The sequence below is a fragment of the Ruditapes philippinarum genome, unplaced genomic scaffold, assembly GCF_026571515.1.
Source record: "Ruditapes philippinarum isolate M1 unplaced genomic scaffold, ASM2657151v2 ctg3094_1_1_1_1, whole genome shotgun sequence".
Taxonomy (NCBI): Eukaryota; Metazoa; Mollusca; class Bivalvia; order Venerida; family Veneridae; genus Ruditapes; species Ruditapes philippinarum.
Window position 1 is genome coordinate 102,737 of NW_026858409.1, and position 20,388 is coordinate 123,124.

Here is a 20,388-nt window from a genome sequence, read left to right on the forward strand (position 1 = left end):
TTAAGAGAAACATGTACCAACTTGCACCCAAAAACCAAAATGTGACAGTCACAGTGAAGCAGAGGGCATAGTAAGTACAATAGCTCTCCTCATTTTTTGAATAGATGAAATTAAGAATGATGGTCTATAATTTTGCTTAAAACATGATGAAATTACAAAACTGTGACCACATACTATTATGTAGGGCATGTAATTGATGACAACCATTCTGTGAAAGCTTGGTTGAAATGTAGGAGTAGTTTAACACAGATTAAAGCCCTTCAACCTACTCCCTGACATTCATCAATCTAATAACCAATTATTCCATTGGATAATCCTGGTCTAAAAGTATTTACCTCCCTTTGGGTGTGTGTTTTATTTGGGGACAAATTCTTATTTTTTTATTATTGCATCTTTCATAAAATAATTATTTTTTCGCTATGCATTTTTGGAAAATATTCCAGTGATGAATATATTTTAACAGTTGAATATGTTTTATATATATACTTTATTAATCTACATGATAAACAAGAGGAAACTGCCCTATACCAAACCAGTTCAATACTTATCCTTTACATTAACATAACTGCCCTTGTCCGGCTGTCATTATTAACAATTTTGGGGCAATCAAGATGAAAATTTGAAGGGATTGAACTCACTACAGTGCTGGAGCAGTACCTCTAGATGCTTGCATAAATTTTTTCACCGACTATTACATTTTTCATATTCATTATCGTATACACATTTTTGTGAAGAGATGAATTAGATGGATTTTTTTAAATGCATTTCGTTAACTGAAAAGGAGAGATTTTAGCATTTAATAATTCAAGTGTCTTGTCCAGTAAATAGCGGAATATGGTATTAAGTGTGGTGCTCCAACACTCTTTTTACTCTCACTCAATTTCAAGTTATATAGAGCCTCAGGTCAGACTGCACATTAGTGAAGACTGGCCTGGCTCTTTACTGGTAGCAAAGGTATATCACTTTTTGTTCCAGTAAGTTATTAGTTAACAGAACAAAAATCTTAAGCATAAGAACAAATTTTCTTTTTTTAAAGATCATACTTCCTGCGTTGCAATATGGCATCTGTTTTTTCTTTAAACTCCTTTTCTTTTGCTTGAAGCCTTTCTTCTTTTGATCTCAGTTGAACATAATCTGGGGGCGGTGGCTCGGGATACGGGTTCACCTTCCAATCTAGAACACTTGTGGCAGACTGGGGCCTGAAATATAATTATATAACTAGTCAAACCTCTGCTCTAAGAATTTTACATGTTGCTTTAATAAAAGGACTCAAATGTAAACTGCTTGCGCCGTGACAAAGCAAATTAAGCACAAAATTGTTCTACTTAAAGAATTCAATACTGGTAGTTTGACATTTCATTTCTGCAAATCAACTGGGTTTTTTTTTCTATTTAAATTAGCTATATAAAGCACAAAAGCAAGAATTAAATTTTTTTTAAAAATAACCTTCAAAGGCAAATCGAACAGAAGATTTTCATTTAACATATTCTCCAAAGACTTCGAAAAAAAATACTCATAAGAGAAAAACCGTTTCCAATCTTAGCATCTTCTCAACAAACTTTTGCTAACAATGAGTGTCAGTCAAGTAAATTGACAGTTTCCCTGCGTAACCACTCAATTCTCGATAAAAATTCAATTTCAAATAAACAGTAACATTTCCCTGTGTGTCAGATGGCATGCAATTCACATGTGCAAAGACGTCGTGTTACCCTTAGATAACATTCATGCAATCACACTAAAAGCAAAATTGGAGGCCAAATTTTAGGCAGTACGCAATGTGATCTATCACGCTCGAAGAAACAAAAAAGAAAACTTTCCATCATTCTTTTCCTACGTAATCAATCAAAGAACATAAATTCATCTCACTTCCTTCCTTTCAATGATTAAAACACTCAAAAATGAACTTAAATGACATGTTGATGAAGAGGCTGTTATTGTTTGAAGATTAAAAAGACGAAGAAGATAACGTTTTCTTGACAAGCGTCCCTGAAAAGCAATCTAAACCAAGTTTTATTGTGTTGTTTTATAGCTTGAAACAACTCTTCACGGGGATATCAAAATATTTTGATAAAATTTCCTGAAAATTATCGTGTAACAGTATCTGTGTAAAATTTTCAATACATTCTGTAAGTTACAGTGTTTTATCTTTATTTCTGACAAACAAAACAACCCAAAAAACAAGCAAATATAAAACTAGTTAGAAATTCTGAGTTTCTTAAAAGGACTTGACCAGGCTGAGCTTGTAGTTTTGAAACTTTTCCAAAACTAATTTTAGGGATAGTACCAACCAAACATAAAACTATATAGAAATTAGGTGGTCCTTGCCAAAATCAGGATGTCCTAGACCAACGGACCCATGTTAGTATCGAGGCCTGTAGATCTTGAGAGAAATTCTGAATTTGCTGGTATTTTTGATACTGTCCAATATCGATTTTGGGGGTTTGAAGATGAACAATTAAAGATATAAGTCTGTTTACAGTACATATGTAGCACCAACACAGTAGAGGTCATGTGGTGACTTCGCGCTTTTACTGGTGGAGGAAGACCTTTGGTGCTCACGGGTGCATAATTTAAGGCAGGATTAACAGCTACTGACTGAGTAGAACCACCGATGATCCGTATATCTGGATAACTTCCTCATATGAAAGATTCCAAAGTCCCTGGTGGGCAGAAGTTTCCTCAGGCATTAACAAACATGGCAACAATAAGTAGGTTCATTAACACAGTTAAGCATACTTCTGAAAAACAAAACTTGCAAGGGATGACAAATCTTCTTAAAGTGATAAGCAAAACCACTCTGCCATAGAGGTTTAGCCATTATTATCAGATGAGTGAGTTTAGGTCAAGGTTCTTTCACAACTGAATTGTTTTACTTAATAATGTTCTTATGATGTTCTTTTTCTACTACTAGATAATACTAGAATTATATTCACTTCACATGATATTTGCTTCTACTTACTTATATATCTACCAAATATCTAAATATTGTTTTCTTCTATAACTATTTATATTTGACACAACTCTGTGAACTACTTTAAAACAAAATACTAACAGACTCTAAAGTAAAGAATGAATTTAGAATTCCTCTTTAAGAGGGTAATTTCATCAGATATACATGTACATGTATATAAAAATGTTGACAGGTTATATAACCAAGTTTAAATGGATGTAAGCTTTTGGAAAACAAAAATTTATAAATGGCCATATAACATTGTTATAAGATTTTATTACCAATTTTATCATTCTGCAATAACTGTTTCTATGGTAAAAATTAAGATCAATTTATAAATCTGTTGCCATGTATATTGAAAATGATTTATAATACTGCACATTTGTAACATTGCGTTTGATTGGTAAATTATGAAGTTTATATAAATGTATCATAGTTTGGGGACCTTTCTGTTGAAAATGCGTCAGAGTTAAATCATATACATAAACATGCACAGTGCGTTAACTGGAGGTATTAGTTACCCCCACTCCTCAGCATGCCAATTCATTGGTTCATTTTTTCTGGGGTTTACTTATTGTGACGGCAGAGAAAGGAAACGCGACAGAAATATGATATTCAGATGCTCGTTCATTGCTTACTTTTTTCTGGGGTTTCATATTGTGACAACAAGGAACGTGTTTTTATGTTTGACTATGATACAAAAGAGAAAGAACACCAAAACACTTGGCAATCTGATTAATACTCGGGGTCTACGCCCCCTCGTACAAATCAGATAGCCTCGTGTTTCGGTGCTCTTTCTATTACATAATATACACTACTGATATCAGTTTATGAACTAATTTTATTCTTGAAATAAAAGTGTTTTGCTGTATTATAAATTCCCTATAAAGATCCCTGACAAGTTATATGACAATATAAAAATGGTTGATAAGTGCCTAGCACCTTAGGTCATATATGTAAACAACCATTTATAAAGATCCATATAATCTGTCCAAAATCTTTATAAGTATTAACTAATAATATAGATGTCACAATTAAAATTGTTTTTTTTTATTTATTGATTTTTTTTTTTATTGGTTGCTTTACCCTGCACCAACACAATATCATAACTGTCAAACTAAAAGTAATGTTACAAAAAGCACTGTATAACAAACCTTTAAAAAACAAAATTTTTAAACTTTTATCAAACAGAAATTTGAATGTACAAATTAGAATCTACTAGAAATATGAAATGTCACTTAAATCCAAATGATAGGCGGTCTGGTTTAAATCACAGAGAAGTTTAATATCACCATAAATTCATTTTACCAAGAATACTGGAGACAATAATGAGTTACGTTGCCAGTATAAAGTCTGTAACCAGGCTCTATATTGTTGGCAGTTCAGAATAATTTTGAAAATTGAAATGGAAAGTTTCAAGTTAAGAACAGGACAGCTTATCTTCCATTCCGTTAATTCCCTTTACATCAACTGAATTTCTTAAATGCAGAAACTGTTGTCTAGTCCAATTTCAGTAACTCAATTATCAATTTTGAGGATAGCCGGATGAAAAATTTGAAGTTGATTAGTCAACAGTATAGGTCCTGGTCAGACGGCACGCCATGGGTCGATCTTATCAATGATTGTATGATTTTGGAAATCAATTTTCATCTACAAAAATCATACTATTAAGAAGATCTTCAACGTTTGATAAGACATCGCTGAAATTGTACGATTGACATACAAACATTCTACAATAACAAGAGCGATCAGTGATCACATGTGTCGCCTCATGATGGCCAATTTCATGTTGGGACAAGTTTTGTGACAGACGGACAGTGCACAACTAGACTTGGTACTGATCATTCCTGTAAAGTTTGGATAAAATTGCACCAGTAGTTTATGAGGAGTAGTCCGGACAAGCTTTTGTTTATCTGGCAACACACAGAAAAAAACAACTTTTTATCAAAGGGCCATAACTCGGCCAAAAATCATTCAACCGGAAAACCCGTGCAATATGCGCAAGGACTTGAGCTACAGATCAATCAGGTAAAATTTCATTGAAATTGCATTAGTGGTACATGTATAAGGGAAGTAGTCCGGACAAACTTTAAAAATAAAAATTATTAAATGGCCATAACTCTAAAAAAATCATGGAACCAGAAAATGCTGACAATATGCATAACTAGACTTGGTACTGATCATTCCTGTAAAGTTTGGATGAAATTGCACAAGTAGTTTATGAGGAGTAGTCCGGACAAGTTTTGTGACGGACGGACGGACAGACAGACGACGGAGAAGTGATCCCTATATGTCGCCACTACTCCGTACTAGGCGATACAAAAACGGACATACAACTGTTGAAAACATGGGTCCCTGGTCTGGCTCTATATTGCTGCCAAAGTCTGAACAATTTCAGTTCAAGCTGGATAAGGGTTAAAGGCCCATTATCATGCCTAAGACATGTTATCATTTTATTTTTTTCTCAAAAACGTTTTTTACTTAATGGTTTCTTTGATAGTTCAATAAAATACCATAATATCATTTGCCATATAAATGAACTGTCTTTTGCTCCTTTGATAGCTCTGTTGGCAATGGATATAATTATAGTGAAATAAGTATTTTTCATGGAAGTCAAAATACTACTTTTACATTTTGCTACCTTTACAACACATTACTGTACCTTCAGAGCTACTTTGTTAAACATCTAACATGCTCTCAATCCATTAATAAGACATTATTAAACGCATGTTTGACATTTCAAAAGAATTAAACAAAATGGATTTCTAAGGAATAATGTACGTTTAAGTAAGACTAACTTAATAATTTTATTGTGGCAAATGAATGTGTTTTTTTTTGTTGTGTTTTACTGTGAGTACAGGTCACTTAAGTTCCAGCTCAGGGTGGAAATCGACTACAGTAGCTTTGAGTGGCAAGTGATTTGAAGTGAGCGACATTGATGACTGACGCTAAAAAATTAAGAAAAAAGTTTTACCAGGGTAAAAGTTAATTAAGATGGAGACAGAATGTATTAAGTCAAGTAATTTTACACTATTATACCAATTAAGTTAATTGCCATGAGGGTATGAAGGTATTTGAAGAGGCCAGACCTAATTTAAGATGTTCACTGTATTAGGCAATGTTTCTGGCACAAAACAGCTTCAGACTGGCTATACCTTTACCTAGCTAACTATCTTAATGGTCCCTTCAGTTTGCACCTTTAGCATGGTAGTTTCAACTACCACCAGCACTGGCTAAGGGTTAAGAAAAGTTAGATCCCAGATATGTTCTCAGAAGTTGGGTATAATAGGAACATATTTTTCTCGAACATAAACTGCTAAAAAATCTTTTCACAAAATTTCAATACAAATTCTGTTAACTTTTTCCCCCCAAGGAATCTTCAGATAATTGTTAAAGTTAAACCAATTAACATTTCAAAGGACAAACTAAAAGTGAAAAAAAAAATGACAGATCAAGATAATTCACCACTCTGTTGTTGTTTGTTTTTTTCTTCTGGCATTCTGTCATCATGGTTTCAAATTAGAAGTTAATCAGTAGTAAGAATAAAGCTAGCTGTTATCTTGATTATTAAATAGCATCTATATGAAAGTGAGGCTCATTTTTAAAGCTAAAAGCATCTACAGCTTGTATTTATGCAAATCTTGTATAGTAGTTTTGAAAATGTGTCAGTTCAATCATTAACCGATACATTCAAAGAGTGTTATCTGGATTGCAGGTATAAGTTACCCACACTTCAGGGGTTGCACTGTACGTCAGGGATAAAAAAAGAGCATGCTGTTTTCTTCTGGGGTTTACTTATTTTGTCAACAAGGAAAGAGATAATGACAGAAAAGTGATTTTCAGATGCTAGTTCATTGGTTACATTTATCTGGGGGTTTCATATTGTGATGACAGAGAACATATTTTTATTTTTGTCCATGATACAAAAAAGAAAGAACAACAAGACACTTGGCAATCTGATTCATACTCTGTGTTTCGATGCCATTTCTACTACTTATAAGGCTGGTTAAAACATATTCATTCAAGTTTGATTGTGAATATCACACATGACAGTATTGAACAGGTTTTTCACCACAATTAGATTAAACCATACTCGAAATTTACAATTAGCACACTTTACATCTCATCATTTATTATTTTGGTAGAAGTTCATTGATTTTTGCATAAAAGAAAATCAAGATATGTCAGTACTGCAGTAATTCAAGACTTCCAATACCCAGCCCCCTTGCCTTGTAATATATAGGATATCAAAAAGAAGGAAGTTTGATGATTCTTGTAAACCAAGATCATACATACTTTGTTTAAGTCACTGAGTTATGACAAACTTGCATGGAACCATTCAAACACAATAGGTAAATAAAAGCATGAAAAAAAATTCAAACAGATTGGAAAAACAGGGTAATAAAGAAAGAAGAAAAGTTGTTTGTAGTGGAAGAACATCAAGAAATAAGACAACTATGCATGCATGTAATATAATACAACCAAACCAATCCTGTTTATATCCAAACAAATCAAGTCAACAATTTACCCTTGTTTTTGGTTTGCTGATTCTAATGATTTACTCATATTCAAAGAAGATTTTTTCCTCTGTCTGTAATTGTGGTCAAACATAATAAATGAAAATGACAAATTCAACTAAGGAATTTTCTTTATAATTAATATGTGAAAAAATTGCAGCTTAAACAATAACCAACATGGCTGCATGTAATCTCAAGCTCTTAATATAAAAGTAACAAAATGGATTTTTTTTTGTAACAATGAATCAGTACATGTAATTATCATTAACACATATTTTATATTATGTTACTTCTCATTATTTTAAAGAGTTTAAATCATAGAAATTTTATCAAAATAGGTAAATATATTCTAGTGTGATGACATAATGCCAACATTAAAGTTTCCTTTGTTTTCCTTTATCTTTTCAAATTCATTTCTAAAACAAGAGCACCACATGCGTTACTTAAACGCTCCCCTGCTAAAAAGTTAAGTTAAAAAAGAGGCATAACTACAAAAAAATATTGCTTTCACAATTATGCCCCTTGTCTAAAAACTGCACCTTGTTTTGATAAGCAAGTATTCCAAAGTTTCATGTTGCTATGTTTGAAAAATGGGCTACATTACAGTTTTTGCACATGGACAATGATGACGTTGACACAGCAGTGATCAAGTCTTGTGAAGCATTCAGATCAGTTGCTCAATAAGTAAAATTTTAAATAAGTTTAAGAACTTTATCAAAATACATACTTGACTAACGTCCCCATAGCACCAGCTTTTTTAATTTTTTCATCTTTGGTTTGTTTGATAGAAGTATAACTGACGGGTCTATGTAACTGTGCCGTTTTATTTAACGGAACAATCTGTCCGGACGTAGCACGTTTTGCTGCTTCTTCTACCATGGTTCGTTCATGCGCCTGTCTGTATGCATACTGTTTGAGATCCCCATCCTCGTCCCAATCATCATCACTAGAACTTGATCCGTCTGAAATAAATACTTACGCATTTAAAAATAATATTGTCATGTGCAGTATGACAACAGATCTATTTATAATGTTTCAGTACCTCTCGTTGCTTTAAGACTCTAGAGCACATCACAGAATTTGTTGTAAATTTAACTGAAAGAATAGCACTAATAAAACCTCTAAATATCAAACCAGTGAACAAAGGTCACCTGAAGGAGAGACCAAACATGGTCTTTATTGACAAGTGGCCTTTATTTGGAGGTTTATTATAATGTTCTATTTAACGAATGAAGGGTTGTTGAGGAGTGGCCTTTATTTACAAGATGACCTTTATTCAAAGGTGGTCTTTAATGCAGGTTTAACTGTATCTAATGACTAGATATCAATTAGTGTTCACATCCTGCTTTTGTATCCTAATAAGGAATATTATTACAATATTAATCACTTGTCATAATTCATTAGGATTTTTCTTTTTAACTGTTATCCAGAAAATATTCTCTAGTACATTAAATCCCCAAACCTCACACTCATAACGAAATGATTCTGAAAAACAAAGCTTGCATATTATCAAACAATATATCAAAATCTTAAGAAATTGACACACAGTGATTTATATATAAATATGAGTGTGTGATTTTTTTGTGAAGAGAACAAGCAATGTGAAAAACAGTGACATACTAAAACACAGCAAATATAATGTGCCCTTAGCTTGCATCTATAAAATCTAAATAAATTCTCTCATATACTCCTCTCTCCAAATTACCAGTACCAAAATAGAATACTTAAATAACATGTACTACCAACAAGGGGTTAAAACCTGACAAAACCATTTTTTTTTTTGGTTTTTGGTGTTTTTTGTTGTTTTTTGCCAATCTTGAAAATTGCCCTATAAACATTGACAAATCAGTGAGGAAATTTAATACCTAAACCTAAACAAGTGTCAAAAGTTCATCAGTTATAGCTTTAAAAAATTTTGATGGATGAAATCTTATATGAGAGATAATTTTCTCTACGACTTTCTGGCGCCTGAACAAAAATTAACAATCAAGGTATAATGCATTTTCTTCCCGTTTCTTTTTTGACAGCTCCTTTTCATCAATAATAAACTGATGTGCACTGGGAATAAATCATGACACAAGTTTCGGAAATGTTAGTTCGGAATTTGGCATGTACATAAAAAACACACAGAGAAGTGCAATTTCACTTTCACCAGCCATTTCTTTATACACAGCACCAGTAATCTGCCACTGCGGCATGTCACACATTGAGGAAAAGTGGCATGTCACACAATAAGGAATAGTGGCATGTCACATAAAAAGGAACAGTGCTGTGTCACACATTGTACCTAGATCATCATCATTTTGTTCATCATTGACTAGATTTTCAGACATTTCTTCGACTGGTTCCTCCTCTATTGGAAACTGTTGTGAGGCAAGCCGGGCAGAATGTGCCTGTATACTGGCATGTGCGGAACGTCGTAAACCGGTCTTTAACCTCTGAGGCATGCCGGCTGAAACATGATCTTGGGTTACAAACATGCAACGTGACTGACTAGTAAAAGTCGGGAGTCTTAACAACATTTACAGAACATTCCATATAAACAAAATCTTCAATTTTAACAATTCTTATGAACAAGACAAGACAATGTTATAGCAAAAAGCTGCTGTACAAAATATAATTGTCAAACAAATTATTTTGCAGGTAAATTCAATTTCAATTTAATGATATATTTCTGATTTTGGCATGTTTTTACTAATGGAAAGGCAACGAATATGGAAAAGAAAAATCACATATCTTGTTGCTAAAAAATGTTATCAAGGTTTGAAAAACAAATGTCTTTGTATGATTTTTCAAGCAGCTTAATATATTATTATTAAAAACGGCAAATTCATTGTACAATACTTTAAAAACCTATCAAAATGGCGTATGCATAAGTATGATGTTTATTTACTTTTCACCAATATTTTTTTTTATTTTTTAATTCTGTGTACCATAATTGAAAGATATCTACTCCTATTAAAGTGACATTATGCTCAGGTGAAAGTCTAAATAAAATAAGATTTTGCCATAATTGTTTTTAATTTTACAGTTTAGTTCATGTGTAAATCAATAACCCATTTGACTTTAAATATCCTATGGTATTCAATTAAAAGAAAAAGAAAGTGGCAGTCTTACGATATTTCAGGCAGTTGTTATATTTTATCATGAACATTTTTCATTACCAATTTATCATACCTTAGGTCAATAACCATTATAATAGTCATTTAAAGTTCTTTAAATATAAAGCTAACTTAGCTCAATTTGGCAGCAAAAAAATGAGCATAATGTCACTTTAACTTTCATATTAAAATAAACAGGTTGTAATAATCATGATTAAATCATAATGAAAGTAAAACCACCAACTACATGTAATTCAAAATATTTCTTATATATTTAGAATAAAAAACAACCCACTATATCTATCACATCTAAAAATATAACAGGAGCTAACGCTCATCTGTTAAGGGCAACAACTATAATTAACCCAATTTAGGAAAGTTAAAAAGGGGCATAACTTTAGAAATATGGCATTCAAAAGTATGCCCCTTGTCTAAATAAGCAAGTTTCATGTTTTTAGCTTTAAAAATGTTTGAACCATTGGCTACATTAAAGTATTTTTGCATGACTTCAATGATGACAGCAACAATGCAGCGATCATAATAGCTCAAACAGACAAGCTAAAAAACTACACCCAAAAGAAACAAGCTGATAGTAATACAATAAAATAGTAATACAATAAAATCTGTATAAATAAAGAAAGAATGACACTTCATCCATCTAAGATACACAGCAAACAGGTTTACATAATAAATAAAGTAAAAAGTATTGTCTGCACATGATGTGATAAAAGCTCTTCAGCTTGATTTAAACAGTCTCCAAGGACCATGCAATAATGTGCATTATACCTTTATTACTTGATTTAATGCACATTCAACTACCACTACATCCATGTAATATTTTACTTAATGCACAAAAAAAACAAACAAAAAAACATTTAGCAAAATTAAAGTTACAAATTGGTACAAGTCGAGGTAATATACATGTAGCAAAATTTATTTTAGAGATACCGGTACAGAAATCTGTTTACTGTTACTGAACAGGCTTTGTTAACTGGATTAAATGTGATAACTGGGATATGAAAACATAGAATATAAGAATGGCAGCGTGGATGGGCAGAATAGTCTGAGACCAGAAATAGGTTAAATGCGAAATGTTAAAATTTAACCTTTAACTTGCTCAATTTCTAAAATAGACTTGTCCAACTTTCATTTTCAGAACTGTCCATTATCAATATTAGGGATATCAGGATTAATCAGCTGACAGTAAAGAGCCTGGTTAGACTAATGTACAGACTGGTCAGGCTTCATACTGGTGGTGGAAGCTAATTATTTTCAGTTCCGGCAAGGCACGGATCAAAACTTGTAAACATTTCACAAATAAACTGATAATAAATTCACATGTGAATATGCAGACAATACTGGTCATATCAGAAGGCTTAGAATATGTCTACAGATATGATGTAAAAATCTTAATAGTATAGTGCTTGCTTTATACCGGATTTGCTGTGCTGATTTTGAAGACGTAATGCTGGAAGTGGCGACGGTTCACCTGTTGGGTCACTGTATTGCCGTACCAATCGTCTACGTGATCTCTCTATGATAATATTATTTAGGAATAATGTATACCATAAATTAATATAGTATCTATACATAAGGTATCAAGATCTTATGCAAAGCATGTGCAAATAATAATGTTTAAAAAAATCATGAAATCAACACATATATCTTTTAAATTATTATAATCTTAATATTATACCTATAAATTTTATCACTTAAATACTTGAAAATCACCAAGTACTCATGTGATTAAACGGATAAAAAAAATCTGCATTATGTAAGGAGACAAATATGATAACATATTGCCAGACTATTTTTCATCATTGGTTCCCATCTTCCTTGTGCATTGGAAATGGGAACCAATCCTACTAAGGTACATTAAAATTATGTACCTTTGTTAAAATTACGTTTTAATGATTCATTCATGAACTTTGATTCTTTGTCATTATATTTTTTTATTACATGCTTTTCGGTGGTTTATAGAAATATATCGGTGAAATAAAACTGGTAATTTCACTGTTTGAAACAGTGAAATTACCACTTTGATAATTTCACTGTTTTGAATTTAAGCCCCTTACGTTGTTTGAGTGAAATACCAGCGTTCACAGTACTGGGTCAATCTCCTACGCAGTGACCTCCCGTTATCAGTACGGAGATCTCTGCCATCACAAACATTGAAGTATCAATATTTTGATATTTATAGTTTTTAGCTTTTTAATTTATTTTTCATTATTTTGTATATTTTTGATAATTTTTTGATAAAATATAACGGACGTAGGTACAAAAAGTTAAAAATAAAACAGAAAGAGAAAAATGACGTTAGATTTTCTATGTAACGGTCGATATTTACATTTGAATTTCGACGTTACGTCATGTGACTTTCATCATCATGTGACATCTGTGAAGGCAGTGATTACAATTCTGCCAAGGGAGGTAATCACTGTGAGGAGTTTGAGTACTGGGTACCAACTTAATGACGTGACGTCGTAAATGACGTCACGTTGTATTATTATTTGGCGCGCTTTTCATTCAGTTTTTGGTTTAATGTCTTTTTAAAACGTTTCTTTGCATATAATAAAAAGAAAATTTTTTTAGTTTAGTGTAAGATCGAAATATATTTCACCTTGTGAACACCAAAAGTCCATATTTCACTCGTGGCTGCGCCACTCGTGAAATATACCTTTTGGTGCTCACTCGGTGAAATATATTCCGATCTTACACTGAACTGAACAAATATCCTCTATGTCTCTAAAAAACTAATCAAAGTTCATTAAGTTGAAACTCTCTTTGTTATAAATTTTTTAGGTATATAATAAAAGGATAATTATGTTGTAGTAGATTTTTGAGACCATAGTTTTGCTTCTCCCAGAGTGAGAAAATTGATACCTTGCCTTGGTCTTATAAGATTTATAAGATATCAATTTTCCAACGCTGTTCTCAGCAAAATACAAAGCTTCAGAAAGATACTATAACATAATATTACATATGTATCAAGATTTAAGAGAACACATATCTTTATATTTAATGTGGGTGCAACATATATCTACAATTACTTAATGTGGATACAACACAAATCTTATTTTCAAAATGTATCAATGAACATGCAACACAAATTATGTAAATGATGAATTCACAGCAAGTGACAATAACACGTATGTAGTTAATAACACAAATATCTACCACAAGACAAATCAACAAAATATAACATTTCCCAAGATTTGAAATAAACAGAAACAAAATAAGAGTAATTTATTTCTTGGTTACATGTGTATATTGCTTCAAAAGTCAAGTATTTATGCATATACATTGTGTATACACAAGCCAAGTTTTATATATTGTTCAATTGAAACCTGAAAGAGCAAAACAGAATTCCTTTGATGTTATTAAAGAGACTATACTGACTATATAATGATAATACAAATTTACACTTTATATATTGTTTTTTATATACACAATGTATTGGTTAATCTGACACAAGAAATATCTTCAAGTTTATTATTCTTTTCCATGAGCTTCACTAATAAAACAACTAAAACATATGGTACAAGAAACAATATTTACTTCTCCCCTACGATTCTTTTATTCTACTTTATTGACTTGCATTGACAACCGGAAATTTCCACATAATTTCTAATATATATTAAGCCGTTCTCTGTCAACATTGACATCAATTTTAGAATTGTTTACAGTAATACATTATGTCGCCTGTCCGAAACAGCGTACAAATATTGAGCAAAATAAAGAGTGAACGCATAAATGAAAGGAAATTGCCAATTGTCAACACAGGTCCACTTGTTTAATTGCATACTCACTTCCATTCAGCAGTTTCCCCGAAGATTTGGCTTCAATCATTTCTCGCAAGAATTTCAAGATTTCATTAGTTCCCTTTTCAATAATGCTTTGTGGAGGAAAGTCAAGTGGATTATTAGATATGTTGAGACCATGCAGAGTTTTAATCAAACCTGAAATATTAGATAAATATGACACTGAAAAACAGCAAATGGTAGATTTATTGAAAAGTGCATGTGTTTAATAAGTGGGGTAAAATATCCACCCATTGGTTCAAAGCTACTCATTTTGTTATTGGAGAAAATACTTTAAAAAGTTCATACATGTGGTTTGAATATAAAATAAAATTGAGAGTATTCAAATTTTTCTATAAATACAGGATTTTTTTTTTCATTGAGTGGTATGAAATATGATAATTTTCATACCACAAGATCCTGTATTTATAGAAAAAACTTAAATTTTCTGTTTGTTTCTCTTTTTTGACATTACACTTTGAAATACTTCCCAAAAAAGTTTGCCTATTGGCTGAATTTAGAAGAAAGTATTCCGGCAAGACATCTGTGAAAATACAGAATATATATTTCACTGCAGTGAAAAATAAATTTTTACAGTGAAATTACTGAAAATCAAAATAAGCATTTTATTTATAAGTATGTTTTTACAGTGAAATTACTGAAAATTAAAATAAGCATTTTATTTATACATATATAATAAAAGAAATTATTTGCCAATTCAATGACAATATAATTATGTACACCATTACACTGTTAAAAATCTTGTCCTAGTTTCTGTATGGAACAATTCATAAATTATTAGCATAACCCTTTTCACACAAAATATCTTAAATGGACTTGTCCATCTTTTATTCTGGACAAAACCATTCAGTGTTTATAGGGAAATTTTCATAACATGTACTGAGGAAATAGGGAACAGTGCAGACCATGATCAGATGGTGTGGATGTACAGGCTGATCTTGGTCTGCTCTGGTCACATGAGTAGATTCAATCACCAACTTAAAACAGTTTAAGGAATTTCAGAATAAAACATTAAATCTGAATATCCAACAACACTGCTACACTGACTTTATACTGGTAGCTGAGGCAATTCATAATTCAAAGGGTCGATCTAAGATAAACTGTTAAATATCAATCAATGAATTTTATTGATTTTCCTTCCACAATAACACAATTTCTTTCATGATTATTTATCTTTCTTCAAAACTAAATTTGTGACAGATGACTTTCTTTAACTCTTTTATAACAAAAGGATGGCTTTGTTATTTTTGCATGCAGTTTATGACTAACATAATTGTGTATTTACAAATGATAAAATATGAGCCGCGTCACGACAAAACCAACATAATGGGTTTGCGACCAGCATGGATCCAGACCAGCCTGCGCATCCGCGCAGTCTGATCAGGATCCATGCTGTTCGCTTATCAACTCTATTACAAGTAGAGAAACTGATAGCGAACAGCATGGATCCTGATCAGACTGTGCGGATGCGCAGGCTGGTCTGGATCCATGCTGGTCGCAAACCTATTATGTTGGTTTTGTCATGACACGGCTCATATCATTTTGAGCATATATATTGTATAACTGAATTTTTGAAAGTAAATTTGTAAAATATAACATAAAGACTGAAATGTCATGATTTTCACGACTCAAAAAATATAATTCATTATAAATGTAAATTGCCATGTTATAAATGATATAAATAACGCTGAACAATGAATACTGACAGACTGTTATTTATTAAAACCTAAGTAATGTAAGCAAAATCATTCTTTCTATAAGTCACTAAAATTATAACAAATTTTAATCTTATAAAGATAAATCATTTTGTCATTTAGTCACTAATATTATAACAAATAAGGCTCCCACGTTTACAATTTTTTGTAAACGTTTACACGACTGCTAAGAACCGAAACGATACCGTTTAAACGGTGGTACCTCTATGTACTATACACACCATGTATTTGAGTCGCCAAATGATGTCTTTCTTTCTATTTTTAATACATGTACAAATAAAGAATGTGCAAGGCTCATCACGATTGAGTCAGCACACATTTTTTGCATTGTAACCCCAATTTTTACCAAAAATGTATTATGTCACGAGTAATTTTGCACGGTAATGCTGTGTTGAGGGTTGTAAACACCCATTTTCCGTTTGTTTACTTTGGAATAAACCACTAGAATTGATAAAATCCATGATTACAGGCAATGATTAAGAAATTTTGTAAGACAATATGGTCATTTCGATTAAACGGTAAACAATATTGTAAACGTTTATGAATGAAAATCGAAATGAATCAGTTTAAACGTGTAATTGTGGGGGCCTTTATAACAAATTTAAGTTTAACTCTCATAAAAATAAACCACTCTGTCTATTAGCCACTAATATAATAACAAATTTTATTATTATATTGAAGTCAATGCTACAGAGAATTATTTTCTTCAAAAATTGCTTTTGCCTACCAAAAACTTTTTATATTAAAAAAGAGGCTAAAATATATGTACAAACCTAATTCTAAAGGTAATGTACGAAGATTGTTCCCTTCTAATAAAAGATTTCTAAGATTTTGATGTCGACCAGTGTATACACTTGGAAGCCTAACAATGTAGTTCCTTCTCAGATCCAACCACTTTAAATTTGGTAGTTTATCAAACAATTCATCAGGTATTGTGCTCAGTTCATTGCCTTCCATGTATAGGTACTGAAAATTTAATGTAACATATAGTTATATGTGTTTATTGCATACAAAACAGGTAAAAAAAAACCATACATTTATATGAAAAATACTGTTAAAAAATAAAAAAATGTCAAAATATTAGGGGAGAAGTTATACTGTTAAAAAATAAAAATGTCAAAATGTTAGGGGAGAAGCTGTGTAAGTGGCTAGGCAGCTCAGTTGGTAAAACCGCCAAATGGTATTTCGAGGGTCCCAGGTTTGAGTCCCAGTTAGGCTGGAAATTCTTTCTCACCCTGTGACATTTGTGCCCAATTGGAGGACCGTAACCACATTTAGCTCAGTTTTCATTGCTGTATATAAATCCTGAGTTGAATTTTTTGCATTTCAATGAAGTGGGGAATACCTCAGTTATAGGAGCCATGGACTGGTATTCTGAGGCACATTTTCTCCGCTAATAGTGAACAGTTCTGAACAGTGACATACCCCCCTTCCCTGTATCATTTTGTTGTTGTATTTGTATCCTGGTTTCATCTTGTTTCCATCTATTTGGTTAATAGGACCCCATTGGAAATAAGCACACCAGCTTAATGGCGATATCCTTGCAACCATAGACCAGTCACTCTTAACAAAACATGATTGTATTGAAATTTTATTATTAATTTCTTAGTGTATACTATACCTATATAAAGGCTGGTACTTTTAGTCTGCCCATATATTATTAGTTATTAAGATCGTTGACAGGTTATATGGCCCTATATAAACGGCTATTTGTAAATATAACCCGAGCCGTAAGGCGAGGGTTATATTGCAAACAGCTGTTTATATACAGCCATATAACCTGTCAACAATCTTTATAACGAATTTATAATACAGCAAGCATCAATTTTAGAGAAGAAAGTAAGATTTCTTCATGAATTGACAACAGCCTTGTACATAAATCTATATAAACGTCATGATTATCCAATGAAAAATGACTTTACAAACGCGCAGTATTATAAAAATATCTTAACATCTATGTTAAACTAGATAGACTTTATATATCATGTCAGTAATTTTAAACAATATTCTGTGCAAGTTATTAAGTCTCTGACTTGTTTAGTCATAATTTTAACTGTGATTTTAAAATTAAATAATTTTATCCAATGCTTTATCTCAGATTCAGTCCTTAATTTATTTCATTTAATTTATTACTTATATGAAATGACATTTTAATTTGCTAAACTGTTTTATATGGGGAAGTCAAAGGCCGGGACCACAAAGCTGGCCCGGGCTTTGGCTTGCATGACTATAGACTACACAATGTCATGTATATTGAAAAGAAAATCAAATAAAAAACAGAAGAATATATAGACTTCTATACCTATCAATGAAATTGTCAGTGTGAGTTCAAGTCGGGCGCCGCCATTTTCAATGTAACTCAATGATAATAGGCGGGGTATTCCAATAACGAACAATCGCAACTTTTTGGATGAATAATCCAAGTGAAAACAGAAGCGGTGCATAAAATAACGAATGACACCTGTTAAAAACGGAAAAATGAACTTTTTTTAACCGACTTCCCCGTTCAATAGGCTTTGCCTCATTCCATATTAGATGTATATCCTTTATGAAACTGTGATCTATGTTGTAGTAAAATTAAAATAAATAACTGGACGAAATGATATACTCAACATCACTAATTCCGCGTCATCACTATCTCACGGTAATGGCATATTTTCATGTGACAAGTGTTAAAATTGGTCAGAATTGACATATTTTATTCAAACACCTGAACAACAAAGTTTTTGTGCAAAATAATTTAAATTTATAGATTTTTTACGTAAAACTGAACAACATTTTACAAACTTCTGCAAAAAACAACAATAGTCCATTAAATTTGTGCATACGTCTGAAACAATCATCATTTTCTAAATGTTCTTGTTTGTTGAAGGAAAAAATTTTGAGTTACAATGTAAAGATACTTTTAATATTTAAAATTATGCAAAATAACATAAAGAAATTTTAACTGAAACATGAAAAAACTGAAATAAAACACCATTACCGCGAGCTAAATGATAACATACTGTTTTCAAAATGGCCGACACACGGTCTACATCTGACATATTAAAACTTATTTTGATTGAATATATTGTTGCTTCCTTGTGTCATATAGCAGAATAATGACTAAATGATACAGTTTATGACAGTTTTTGTAGTGTAAGTTTATTGTTTGTGTTCTTTACTGTTTTAAAGTGTTAAGTACCGTGAACTAAGCAGCTAAGAGGAGCACAGTATACATAAAATGATAATATCATATTCTTATTAAAGAATATTGTCTAAATGACACAATAAGTAAACTTAATGTCTGTGGTACAAAACCCAGACTACACCTGAGAGTTTTATGGTACACAATATATTTATTAACAAAATTACCTCTATCTGTGGCATTTCCAAAATTTCTGACGGAATTTGTCTCATTTTCTTGTTGCTGAGGTCTAGTGTATTGGTCCCGAGTGCAGCAGCCTCTTCAATCAACCGTAGAATGGTTTCTTCCTGTTTCTTCGTTTTTGCAATTCCCCTTTCCGTTGGTGAATCTGCACCAGAAGGACAGGGTGAAACATTATTAAGTCTTTCAAGCTCGCTTGATGTAGAATCTCCATTCTCAGAACGTGCAATTTCTAGCGACTCATCTGCATCCTGCATGTTTGTCATGCTGGCGGCTTCAGGCAAAAGGATATATAATTGGTCAATTTGTGTTGGTAAAGATTATTTTTGTGTTGACAATTTTTCTATATCAAAACAAGACTAAAACAAACAAAAAATCTAATTTTTTTCGTTTTAGCGAATGTAAGTCGCCATCTTTCAAAATGGCCGATAAACAACCCAATCACCCAGGTGATATTGATCACATGGTAGAATTACTCCAATCAAACTGTTGCGGGAAAATTAAGTCACGCGCACCTGTCATATTCAGCAGCCAGGGTCAGAGCACTCTTGGGTGACACAGAGTAATTAAAATTTAATTGAAAAGCAGGTAGTATCATTTATTGGTGCAATTTGAGCTTTTAGATAGTTTTCAGTATTGTGTCTTTTTGGTTAAGAATGAAATTGCACGACTTGAACTTAAATAAGCATGCAATTTCAACTGAAATAATGTTATCTATCTTATTACATACAGTCATGTCTTGGGTGACACAGAGTAGAGTGGTTGGACCAATGCTCGGCGCATACCAATGCTCGGCGTCAAAAAATATTTTTTTAGAATATCTGAAAATGTCTCGAGTTATCTCTGATTTAGGTCACTGGTGCTTTTATTTACATCTTTCACCATTTTATCCTGGTGTGGTTCACTGCTGGTAAAGT

The 20,388-nt window shown here is 32.1% G+C and overlaps 1 protein-coding gene across 10 annotated transcripts in view; it reads right to left on the minus strand.

The window, feature by feature from the left end:
- LOC132753092 (leucine-rich repeat-containing protein 27-like) overlaps positions 1 to 19,893 on the minus strand; it is a 41,190-nt gene extending 21,297 nt beyond the window's left edge. For 7 of the 10 annotated variants that reach the window (XM_060743503.1, XM_060743502.1, XM_060743509.1 and 4 more), the window contains exons 1-8: positions 19,459 to 19,893; positions 16,878 to 17,070; positions 14,378 to 14,527; positions 12,004 to 12,102; positions 9,755 to 9,919; positions 8,195 to 8,429; positions 7,479 to 7,541; positions 1,044 to 1,199 (exon numbers count right to left, since the gene is read on the minus strand). In XM_060743503.1, the coding sequence (XP_060599486.1) occupies positions 1,044 to 1,199; positions 7,479 to 7,541; positions 8,195 to 8,429; positions 9,755 to 9,919; positions 12,004 to 12,102; positions 14,378 to 14,527; positions 16,878 to 17,070; positions 19,459 to 19,737 (1,340 nt within the window). In that variant the 5' untranslated portion in view covers positions 19,738 to 19,893. The remainder of the gene's footprint in view (positions 1 to 1,043; positions 1,200 to 7,478; positions 7,542 to 8,194; positions 8,430 to 9,754; positions 9,920 to 12,003; positions 12,103 to 14,377; positions 14,528 to 16,877; positions 17,071 to 19,458) is intronic. The other 3 variants (XM_060743511.1, XM_060743505.1, XM_060743512.1) reach the window with 3 other exon arrangements.
- Positions 19,894 to 20,388: the final 495 nt, after the last annotated feature.